At 45.4% G+C, this 12,675-nt stretch overlaps 1 protein-coding gene across 3 annotated transcripts in view; it reads right to left on the bottom strand.

Annotated features, from left to right (window-relative positions):
• The window catches only part of Rgl1 (ral guanine nucleotide dissociation stimulator like 1), a 257,004-nt gene that overhangs the window by 101,143 nt on the left and 143,186 nt on the right, over positions 1-12,675 (bottom strand). The window contains exons 1-2 of one of the 3 annotated variants that reach the window (XM_055624478.1): positions 10,611-10,890; positions 9,482-9,592 (exon numbers count right to left, since the gene is read on the bottom strand). The exons of 1 other annotated variant lie outside the window; for it this stretch is intronic. In XM_055624478.1, coding sequence (XP_055480453.1) covers positions 9,482-9,592; positions 10,611-10,637 — 138 coding nt within the window. In that variant the 5' untranslated portion in view covers positions 10,638-10,890. Of the gene's footprint in view, positions 1-9,481; positions 9,593-10,610; positions 10,891-12,675 lie in introns of those variants that run through there. One more of the 3 variants, XM_055624477.1, reaches the window with a different exon arrangement.

The raw sequence follows: 12,675 nt of genomic DNA, 5'->3' as shown, positions 1-12,675 counted from the left end.
CTTTCACTGTGCAGATGGCTGGACAAAGAACAGAAATAGCTATTCATAAGGGTTAATCTTGAAGATCTACATTATGGGTTGGGGTGTGTCTGAGCAGCTGTTCCCAGGGCCTTACAGCGGAAAAGCTCCAGCAACCTGGGCTTGATCTGCCGTTGGACTGCCGACCCTGGCTGGCCTTTGGGAGGCGGCGACACTGTGCAAGGTGAAGCCCAACTGCATGGCTATGCATCGTCGGGGCTGTATCTGATACCCCACGCCTCTCCTCTCACTTCTCCTCTGTGTCTCTCGTCCATGACATTACAAACTGGTCTTCTGCCCCATCCCTCCCGGGACAGGGTGGAGCTCACAAAACAATGAACAAAACAAATCCCTTTAAGCATTTACATACAGCATTCTGTGCAAGCGATGAAAAAGTGGACGCTGTATTATTTGATTAAGCAAACTTTACTGGACCCTGCCGTGGTTGGGCCTTCCACTACTGAGCGCAAAAATGAGAGGACAAAGCTGGGAATGTACACTTTCCTAAGAAGCCTAACCTTCAGGGGGCACATGGAGCAAAGCCACAAATCTCTTTGAGGTTCCATGGCTGGACACCAAAGAGGGTTCTGCAGTGCGGAGTTGACGAGAGCCGCCACTCAGTGAGCAAGTGTACACCAGATCCTCCACCCTCTGCTGAGCACCTTCCGTGCATGAGTCATCTACATACACAGCAGTGCAATGGGAAGGCCGCTGGTATGACCTCCACTTCGTGGCAGGGAAACCCAGGCTTAGAGGGGGACACAACCTCTTAGCTCTAGCCAGCACAGCACACATGAGACAGAGACATTTCAAAGCAGTCTGTCTGACTCCATCAAGCAGGCTTCCTACCCCAGGTCCCCACAGAAAACACCCCTGAAAGGGAAGAGCAGCCAGAAGGGGCCAGCTCCTAGAAAAACCCAGCGGAGTTCAAAGACCAGTGTGCTAATCCTCCAGCCAGGCCTTGACGGCTCGGAGCTCTCCCTGCTAATGCTTGCCTAAGTCATTTTTAAAAAAAGAATTTGTTTATTGTGTCTGTCATTAGAAGTCAACCTTTGGACAGAGGCAGCCAGTCTTTTCCCTATCCTTTGCAAAATAGCCCAAAGCTTCCGATTTCCTGGGTTTTTCCATTTAGAGTTATCAGTTATCTCAATAAACAACTTCAAGTGTTGCAATTTCAGCTGGGGAAAGGAATGACCATAAAGCATTGTATTTTTAACCAGCATCTCATCCAGCTTCGGTTCTTTTTACCAGTATCCATTAAATGTTCTTGTATTTAACTTTGTAGATAAAAACTGCCCACAGAGCCCAACCCCACCACTGGCAGCGACAGAGATGGCAGAGATGGTGATGGGCTGACCAGCAGCAGCCACTGTTAGCGGAAAAGACCTGGTCTGGGTCTTCTAACTGTCTTTAGAATTATGAAATTAAAGACTCAGGCTTGGCTTTATAAAAGATAAAAATATTCAATCAGCAAGAAATAAAACACACACACGGAGAGAAAAACTTCCGGCGTTTACGTATATGGGATAAGATTAACTGTTGACATGAATTCAAATAAATGAACTATGCCAAGAAGCAAAAAGCCAGAAGTTGGGGCCCATGAGGTGTTTGTTGCTTTAATGAGAGTTTAAAAAACTATCTGGAGCCACAGACACTATATCTCTTCCCAAGCTACCACCACTGGAACCCTGAAGAATCAGATTTTGAGTTGCGTAAAGGAGAAAATGGGTTTGCAGAATGAAGGTAGCTAGAGCCTCACATCACCAGAGCACAGCACAGGGCCATGGCAGTGCTGAGACACAGCACTCCTACAGTGTGGGGCAGAAGGAGCCATCAAGAGTAGGGTCTTCTCTATGCGCACAGACAGCTTCCTGCAACAGGCAACTAAGTGGCGGCCTACTGAGCGCTATGGGCCTGTTCTATCTTTATTCCTCATGTGCTTCCTCTATTTGCAGTCCTTTTTTTTTTTTTTTTTTTTTTTTTTTTTTTCTTTTTGGTGTTTTTTTTTTTTTTTTTTTTTTTTATTTTTAACGTAAAGGTGGTTCTCGGATTAAAGTTAGTCAGGTGATCTCAATAACCACACAGGCAAGGGAAGGGTGTCAGGGTCAAGCTTTGATCAGTTATCCAGAAGAGGCTGTACAGTAATGGTATAAATACACAACAAATCCTGCAAGGTAAAATATGAGGAAATATGTGGACACGGAGGCTGAGAGAGAGAACTACCAATCCCAGTGAGCCCACGAAAGCAAGAATGCCAGCAGCCAAGAAGTACAGTGTCAGGGAGGGCTAGGCACTGAGTGGGGACAGAGATAAAGACCAGAACACCTAACTGCAAAATGTCTTGTGTCCCTAACGACATGATTATTAGCTTAAATGCTGTTATCTACAACGCAGCTCTGTGATCACAGTGCAGTGAGCTCTGTATTTACTCTCCCTCCACACTCTACAGAGTCTACGCGTTGCCTTTGCAGGGAAAACCAGAAGACCCACAGCACAGCGTCCTCCGGAATCTGGGAAGCTACACAGAGCTTTGTGCCTCATTCTTGGTGAGCTTAGGCTGATGCTAGGTCTCTGGTCGTGACATATCAAACACACCCAGATCTGGAGTTTCTCCTCCTGGGATAGAAGGCATTGCTGGTGAGGTGCCCTAGGACATTTGCCTGAAGGAGAGCAGAGTGACACTGTCCCCAGGAAAGCAGGCCAGCCTGTCAATGGGACCCCATTCCAGCACCCTTCCTCCCACACAGACGCCCACCGTTCTCCCCTCCCCCCCCTTGTCCTCTTCACTCTGCTGTCACTGTCTCCCTTCAGGTCTTCATTCCTTTCTTCACCACATTACTACACAACCGTCCTCTGGGGTCCCCTTGCTACAGTCTGGCTTCCCTCCAATGCGTCCTCCCTCAAAGTCTGTCATCACTCTAGAATGCACTTCCCTGTTTAAAACCCTTCACTGATTGTCCCTGTAATAGCACACGTCTCCATAGCGTACTGACCCCACAGCTGAAAACCATGGCTCCCAATGCCAGCGTCCTTGCTCTCCAGCCCCATTTTTTTGTGACTTCTGGCCTCTTCCCCAGGCTGGGCCTCATGTGGAAATCCCATCACTGGCCTCCCTGCTTCCTCACAGGCTGAAAGAAGCATGTCAGGCCCTAAGAGAGGCTTTACGTTCCTCCTGAGCCATGGCCCTCCGCTGAAAAGCCCTCTCTGCAATACAGCATGTCTGGGCAGCCCGCTGCCCCTGTCTCATCCATGGTCCCCAAAGGATATCATATCTAATACAACATACTGGAATTGACTTGACTTTCTGTCTCTCCCACTTGCAGGCCCTTTTAGAAGAAAGCCGTTCACTTAACTCTGTATCCCCATATTGAGCATATTATCTGTGAAGTGATGGATGCTATCAAAGGCACAGTTACGTGCTCAAATATGCACAGCAGAAACAGGTGATATACAAGATCAGCAAGAGATCTCACAAGGATTGTGTTTTCCCACAAATGACCCAGACACTCCAGAGAACTCCATATCAATTCTGTGGAGCTAGTCCCACCCATTGGCCAGCCAGAGACAGGCTGCTGGCTTCATCTCTCTAAGAGAATGAAGCAACTTTCATGATCTCTCCCCATTTCCAATACTTGCCTTGCTCTGTTTATGGAAAACAGCCTTTTCTGCCAAAACAGACATCATGGCGGAGATGTTTCACTTAACTTTTTTGCATATTCTAACATACTGTATGTATGACACTTACTGTAAAGTCATCATTTAGAAGAGGGAAGTCTAAAGGAAACATATGCTGGGGGTAAATGAGATGGAAACGAAAAGGTCAGTGCACTGACAGATCCCAAAAACGAGCTTATGTGGAGCTCACCTACCTCTCTTCTTTAATTTAGAACTCAAAGGGGCTTTTACCTTATAGCTTTAGAGAAGTAAGAAAGAAATATGTCTGTAACAGAAGTAGGATGTATATGTTTAAATATAAACAAAGAATTATTATACATCTAAGGTCTATACTGCTCTTATTTGCTAGGGTTAGATGTGCTTTATTATTTGTGAAGATTTTATTTATTATTTTTATGTGTGTATGTTTTGCCTGCATGTATGTCTACCATATGTATGAAGTACCCAAAGAGGCCAGAAGAGGGAGATGGATCCTCTAGAACTGGAGCTATGGAGGGTTAGGGGGTACCGTGTAGTGCTGGGAACCAAACCTAGATCATCTGGAAGGGTAGCCAGTGCTCTAAACCACTGAGCTGTCTCTCTCCAGCCCCTAGACATGCATTTCTTTAAGCTAAATTCAGTATTCTCTGGATTGACAAACTGAAATGGATATTCTTAATTAGGTATCACATAGTGCTTACTCAGATCCCGAGAGATTTTGAAAGCAATGAAAGGCAATGATGAGACACACCAGTATCTCAGGCAGTTCTAATAGCCTGTCTTTTCTTGGTTGGCACAGGCTACCATATTATTGGACTAATTACTTGAGAAACATGTTCCCAAGGTCAAAATGAAAAATACCAGTTGCTTAGTTTTCAGATGGTTGCTAAAATTTGAGCTTTACTCTCTAAAGCCTAAATTAAACATTCCAACAGACATGAACAGCTCAACCCAAGGCCTGTTTTCCTAGATGAAAACAAGGATGACCAACAGTAAACCATAGGCTCCTCTGGGGCTTATCCCCTTTCAGTTCTAAAATCCTACTCCTGCTCTTTCCAACCACGCATAATTGTAACTCTTGCCAATACTTTTTAACTCGTGTGTTGCCCTTCTTTCTTCAGTAGTCCACAAGTAGGCAAGCACAATCCGAGCTCATGATTTTAAAAGGCACTGGGAAACTTTCTTGTTGTTGCTAAAAAGAATAATCACTATCTCTGTGTGTGCCTTGCTCTGTTACAGAAAGAGAATGTTGAGACAGAATTACCTGATTGATTTTTCTCACTCCCATGCCCTTCTGCTCCTCCTGACATCTTCATGGTGATTTAAGTGAGAAGCAATCGTACATTCATATTTATCAAGACAATATGAGTAACCTACAGAAGGATGAAGCATGATTTATCCATTCAACAAACATTTATTGGCTGTAGCAACAAGATATTAACCAGTGGGGAATATAAACAAACAGGCCATTACAGCAGCATGAGGTAAACACATAACAAGAGACCAGAATGCTCTGCAACATCAAGAGGCCCAGCTCATCCGCCCTGGGAGGTTCAAAGAAGAGTCCCAGAATCGAAGGTGGCTCACAGCTCAAGAAACTTCCCCATATGAGCAGTGTCTGCACAGCAACATTACTGAGTTATCAGGTAGACTCAGCACAGACGGTTTAACAGAGAGACAGAACCACTCGATTCAGATGCCACTGGTATTTATTCACCACGGCACTCCAAAGCCCAAAGGTGGCCACAGTTCACCTATAGCCGTGGGTCTACATAAGCTTTCCATGTCTCTCTATTTCTAATCCATCCTCTTCTGTTTAACTGTTTGTTTGGTTTTTGTTGTTGTTGTTGTTTGTTTGTTTTTTGCCAGTTTCCTACCTATCAAAAATTTTAACTCATCCTAACAAAAACTTACCAATAGCTGGAGTGTCCAAGAGGGCACACCAGGGCCCTGCCTCATGGTCACAAAACTACAGAAGTATAGAAGTGAGAAAACCCACGAGAGTATCCACTCACCCAGTCCACGTCCCAAAGGCCACGCAAAAGTGAACCCGTTAATAACAATCCAATGTTAAGCTTAGCCTAAACTTGATACATTTTTGTGGACCATAAATCTGTCCTGTTTTGAAGACTCCAAAGCTCCTTCCCTGAGTTATTTTCTTCTGTCCCTTCAAGGACTTTGTCTAACCTGTACTTTTTCCTGCTTCAGAGAATATTAGTATTTTTCAATTTATTTATTCCTGTCATCGTAGATGTATGCCATATTGCTGGTATCAAAGACAAATAACACAAGTTGACCGTTTGTCCTTCCAAAATGTTGAAAACTAAGAGAATAGTTAGATGAAATTAATTTCTAATGTCTCTTCTGGTCTCGAGATTTCATGATTCTGTCACATGACTGGAGCCACTTTCCTATGAGAGCCGTGCATCAACAGAATTGTTCAACTTTAGACACAATATAGAGAGAAGGTAGGTCAACATTTCAATGCTGTTGTTAATATGGCCACACTGCCAATGGGCAAGACTACCATTGCATGTCTGAGAAAACCAGGTCTGTGTCACACTTGGTTATCTGTTTTTAGGACCATTGTAATAGGGTTTTCCTCAAATGTACTTTCCTAAATCACAAAGTAAATAAAATAGTATGAGTTAAGTACTTAAGGACTTCATGTCCAAGAATGTGTAATTATTTAAAATTTGTTTTATTTTACATGTGTGAGTGTTTCCCATGCATGAATGTATGTGCATTACATGTGTGCCTGGTACCCATTGAGATCAGAGGAGGACACTGGATCCCCCTGGATCTGGAGTTACAGACAGTTGTGTGCCACCATATGGATCCTGGGAACCAAACCCAGATTCTCTGCAAGAGCAACAAGTGCTCTTAATAGCTAAGCCATCTTTCTGGCCGCACATGTGTATTTAGCTATACTTCCTAAAACTGAATAGTAATTATCTTGAGATCTTAGCACTAGAATAGAAAAATTGTGCTCTATCTTTTGAAACTTGGTTTGGTTTGGGAAGTTTTGTTGTGCTGTTGTTTTATGTAGGTTTTTTTATGTATGTCAGGCTGGCCTTGAAATCATTATGTAGCAGAAGATAACCTTGAATTCTTGATGTTCCTGCCTCTACCTCCTAAGTGCTAGGATTACAGGTGCTAAGCTTTCTGAAGAGCACTCCAGACACACTACCAAGACTATGCCTACACTCACATGTTATACGATCTCATTCCCATGTTTCGTGGGCCACACTTTGCACAACCTAAGTAGCAGGCTTATCAGTAAGATATACATTGTCATAATACACCCTATAGTTTGGAAGCTCGGCTTATCATTGGGAGCATAAAGAAGACCAGAAGGCTACATTTCTGAAACCCTGTGCCAGGCATGATCTCTAGGGAAAACACACCGTTAAGTGTCCTCGCTCTTGCGTAGCAATGTCATCTTCAAGTACTATGGAAACATACTTAAGGCCCCAGGCAGTTCTTGACAGCAAAGAGCTAACCACCTGTGTACAAATCCAGTCTCTAGGATTTCTGAACCATCTGACCCCACGAGCAAATGAGTGAATCAGTCTGGGCGCTATTTTCCTTGTATGTAAAAGAAAGAGAGCATCATAATACCACCTTCCCCATTAAGTTGTTGTCAGATTCATTCAGTATGCACGAGGCATCTTCCTCACCTTACCTCACCCCCATTAACTCTAAAATTGTTCACTTTGAAGAATTCTGAATAGGTTACTGGAATGCAGGAAAACAAACACGAGGAAGACAGCTGGGTCCCAAAGAGAAAGATTTCATAATTGCTATGGCTCAATTGGTTGAGTCATATTAAATTAAGTCTGGGATTTTCAAGGACAAAAAAAAACAGAGCTTCCCCACAGGACACCTATGACAAGAAAGCAAGTGGCATTCAAGGCGGAGAGTTCTAAGAACTGACTTTTGATGGTGTCCATGAGTCACTTGTTCAAATGGGAGGAGGGCAGGACTCCTCCATGAACGAGAAACAATCTTACATGGTCCTTTTTCTCCATATTTCAGATCTACAGCTTAACTCAGAGCCAACCCCTCTGAACTCCGAATAAGGCCACAGAGAGAGGCAGAATAAGAAGTGGAGTCCAGTGACCAGAGTAGCTGGTAAGAATCACTAAGTGGCTGTCAACATCTAAGCAAACAACCGTTTATTTGGGCTGCGGTCCCCTCGATTGCTCCCACTGTATTTATTGTTACTATAGCTGGCTAAACACTAACACTGCCACCCATGCAACATTTTCGTCATTAGAAAGATGTGAACAGCCAGGTAGTGGTTGCCACACCTTTAATCCAAGCACTCGGGAGGCAGAGGCAGGCACTCTCTGAGTTCAAGGCCAGCCTGGTCTACAGAACTAGCTCCAGAAGGTTGCATTTTCTCCAACACCAGAAAATGCAAAGGCTATTTGAAGACAACTTGTTCAGAGCTTATGAATCATTTAGAAATAGCCACACAAATTAAATAAGTAAATAAATAAAATAAAAACAAAACAAAACAAAACAAAAAAAAAACACCAACATCACATTTAAATAATGTATGTATACACAACGCCACCAAAAGCAACACAGTGACTTGTCAGAACTCTAAACACATGTCAGGATCATGTCCTGAGTAAGACACCTACTTGGTAAGTAAAGACCTCTAATTTTCCCCAAGAAAATTTCTAACTCTGTAGAACACATCTTCAGAGTCACCAACACCTTACCACCCTAGTTAAAAGTATCCTGACCCAAGCATAGCATCAGGAAAATCCTGAGTTAAGGCAGGTTGGGAGGGTCAACTGGGGGAGCCGGGTGTGGGGAGGATCCTGTGTCAGCAGCCATGCCGGAGGAAGACATGGCTCCTGGCTTCCTGCCCTCAACTCTGAGACTTACAAGGTATGTTGCCTCTCCTCCTCCCAGGAAGCCCTGGCCACCCCACACTCTACCTGTGAACACTGCTCCAAACCTTGAGTGTTCTGAAACAAAGGTCAGTAGTTGCAATGCAAGGCATGCTCCTCACTGCTTTGAAGGCCATCACCCACAAGCCCTAGCATGGCTCTAATGAAGCCAAGTAAGTACCTGCCCCATTTTGTCTCCCTTCAGCCACCGCTCTGTTCCTTCCCAGGTTCCTATCTCATCTGTAACCACTTTCTTCTCCAAACTAAAGAATTCCTTCATTCTCCCACATGTTCCTGTTCACCCAAGTAGTGACCCTGTTGCCAGGCTTTCTGTCTGGCATAATCCCTTCATACTCTACAGGCAAAGTCCCAGTACTAAACATGCATCTGCCTCCTTCCACTCTGCAGGAGACAGCCACAACCGGACAACCTGCCACCCCTCAAAGGAAGCAGGTTTGAGCGGCCTGTTGCCGGTGCACTCTGAGTTTCTGGGAGTAGGGACTGGGCTGTGGGCATCAACACACAGGGGACAGGGAAGGGGGAAAGGTGCCTTCTGGGCAGGGATGCTTATGGCCCTTGTAGAAGCAAGCAGTGCTTTCTGGCCAGTTCTCTGTGTGTCTGTCATCTTCTGCCACACCACCCCCAATCTGTTTGCCAAATACCTCAAGATGTTTCCGGAAGGCTCTGAATTATTGACAAACTTGGGGAAGATGCTTTGGAAAACACCAAGTACTAAAACAGACCTGTACAGCTAGTGCAAACACTTGGCGATCAGCAGTTTCCTTTTTAAGACCAAAGGGGAGAAAGGGGGGGGGGGTGCTGCCTTGGCTAAATAATAATGATATTCACAGAAGAGCAGACACTGAAATTCCAAAGTTCAAAATCTCAGAAGCTCTACTCACCCCTAGCCATCTCGCTCCTTTATTGGCCGCCTGTTGAATCTGGACTCTTTTGAGGGTGACATGGTAAACAGCTCCTTCCTCTACCTCTTCACCCCAGTCCTGAATCGAGCTCTGCCAGGGATGGGATAAGGAAAAAGAAAAAGAGGGTCGTTGTGTGTGTTGTTTTCTTCCCCCTCTGCTAAGCACAATCTATCCCAGCTGCTTCCCTGCTTCCAACAGCACTCCCAGCCCAAGACGGGCTGTTCGGAATAAATATTCCAACCAGAGCAATACAAGACACACTGCAATAGACAAGGCTGAGATTTTCTTGGCCCACAGCCCTTTCCTGTGGTATCAGGATCCTTCGACTTCTCCGTTCAGTTATTTTTCATAGGCTAGCCACATACTTAAATCGCTTTTTCAATTTCTTTTTCTTCATAAGGAAACTGTGGTTTAGTCCTGATCAACTCTGTCCCTTTAAGTGAAAGGGAAAAAAAAAACTCATTTGCAAAAACAAAAGTTTATCCTTCTCTAAGTACACAAACATTTGAGCAATGTCGATTCTAAACTCCTGCAAGCAAGTGTTCTAATGCCAGGAGCCCTCTTTGGGAAGTAAAGTTGTACTTCTTTTTCTCCTGTTACTGTTTTGGAACCCCCCAAAAGTTCGGGGATGAGGAAAGTTTGTATTTCCATTTACAAAAAAACAACAACAAACAAACAAACAAAAAAAACACTGGCAAGTGCAGAGAAGCAACTCATCCTCACGCAGCTTCCACTGAAAGTTACACAGCGACCCACTGGATGGCCATGTCGCCAGCTAAACCTCAGATCTGAGTTAATGGGCTGCTGCTGGGAGGCAGAGCGAGGCGCCGCTCCCCCAGACTGAGTTCTGTCCTTCCAAGTTCTGCTCTCCTGACACGCATCTGTTTGTCCCAGACACCCCGCAGGCGATGCCTGAGACCGCATCGTTTCTAGGGCGAAGAGGAGCGGAGAGGAGAGGGATACAAAGCAGAACGAGAAAGCTCCCCTCGGGTGCGGGTGGCTCCTAGCAGTTCCACGGGACTCCAACAACCCGGCCCGAGAAAGCGAGAGGTGGGAAGATTCCCCTAAGCAGAGAAGAGTCCGGGGGAAGGCGGGGAGCTCGCGTTACCATTTTAGCTTGCCAAAGCAATTTCATTCTCAGTTTTCTCTCCGGTACACGGACGCTGCATGGTGCGCCCTGCTCCGAGGCGGCCGGGGCGTCTCTCTGGCCCGGCTCCGGGTCCCCGCGCCTCCCACGCTCCCCGCTGCCCTACCGGCCACCGCCGCGCGCGACTCGGCCACAAAGGAGTGCGGCCAGGGAGCGAGCAAGCAGCTCTGGAGCCCGCGGCCGCAGACTCCTCCCCACCGCTCCGTGATGTCAGGCTTTCCTGTTTGTGCTTGCGAGCACACTCTCCCTTTCGGAAGCCCCGCGGATCAAGGGGGCGAGCAATCGTTTCTCCAGCTCCAGAGTAGTCAGGAAACGATGCTTTCAAGTAGACCGGTTCATCAGGGTTTCCCGGTGGCCACCAGGTGCCAAAATAGAACCATGTGTGTGCCATGGGGCATGTGTGCGCAGCCTCTGCCTGCTTCGCTGAAGGAAACGAGTAATTCAGAGCGAGGGACACTTGTGTGATCTGCTTGCTATTTGGAATTTAGAGCAATTAAATCAGAGTGCCCTCCGTTTCAGGGAAGATTATCATTAGGATAAAGTCAGAAGGCACCTGGGAATCTAAAACCCGTGCCCAGGGGCTCTGCCCTGCCCTGCACCTGCCTGGAGTTGCGCCTACCTCCCATTCTTGTTCTTTTGTTGGCTTTCTTGCTTCTTTTTTGACAAAAGGTGGTCCTGGGTAGCCTTGAACACTGGGAACTTTTATGGCAATCCTCCTGCCTCTGTCTCCTGTGTGCTGAGATTACAGGCATGCATCAGCTCCACCACCCATTCAGATAAGGATTAGTTACTGCCTTACTGTGGGTTAGAGCAACACAGCAGGGGAGGGTTTGCAGTATCCGACATGGGCCAAACGTGGTCCTGGGGATTCTGGAATCTCTGTGGGCAGCCATGGCGTGCCTGCATTATGGGGACACAGTGGAATAATTATTGCAGGGAAAGCCTTTCAAAAGGACACTGCTGGTGAGATTTTTATCTTAACACAAAGGTCTGTGTGGAACAATATATTACATTATAAAAGATCTGGTTGTAATAAATTAACAGCAAGAGATAACTGATAATAACGCAGCCAAAACTATACCTGCCAGAATTCTGTACCAATTACAAAGACCTTGGGGATCAAATGATTTACAGGTGTCACCCCTGATCTTTGAAAAAGACCTCCTCCTAATTGCCATGCTAAACCATGGCACTGAGCTTTAATTAGTAATAAATATGTCACAAGCTGAAAAGTCAGGGAATCAAACGCACTGATGTCTCCAGAAGAGCAGAAGAAATGACAGCAAGGGCACACCAAGGAGGCAAAGGACCTCCGAGCACTGCATGACATCTTCAAGTCACTCAGGCAAATGCTCCTCAGACAGCCCCAAGCTTTGGGGGTCCAAGACTGTGTAGAGAGAAGAATGTTCTTTACAACCAAAGTGGCTGTTCCTGTCATTTAATTATTAAATGCACACAAAAACATATATACACATTCCTTCTGCCATGCTCAGTACTCAGAACAGTGTCCCAGAAGCCAGAAAGAAAGCATGTAGAGACCCTAGCGAGGACTTGTTAGCCTTCCTCAGGGGCCCAGATCACACCTACAAGACCTACTTGGTGATTCTGAAGACAGGGAGACAACAGGTGAGCAACCCTGGGGATTAACTTCACCACCACTCTAACTCAATTTGCTTCTACAGCATGGGACAAACATCCACCTCATAGAATTTCAAAAAGTGTTAATAAAGTAAAGTGCATGGAGAGTTGGCAAAAAGGCTCCAGTCTTTCCCTACTGCCCTCCCACTAAGCACCAGCCCAGACTCCATGAAACTGCCATGACTGCAATGTGGAGAAATCTGAAATGACGTCTTCCAAATAAAGTTCCAGAGAGGCTTACCAAGAATGATTATTATTCCCAAGAAGGTGTGATTTTTTTATAAAAACTCTTTCATGAAGGAAAGAAAAAGATAAAAAACAAAACAACTGACTTTATGTGATTTAGAACTATCAAACGTTGACATCAATGAGAACTTTAAAATTTTAT

This window comes from Psammomys obesus, unplaced genomic scaffold, assembly GCF_907164565.1.
Source record: "Psammomys obesus unplaced genomic scaffold, mPsaObe1.curated_primary_1811, whole genome shotgun sequence".
Lineage (NCBI taxonomy): Eukaryota > Metazoa > Chordata > Mammalia > Rodentia > Muridae > Psammomys > Psammomys obesus.
This window is presented reverse-complemented; position numbering and strand designations above follow the sequence as displayed.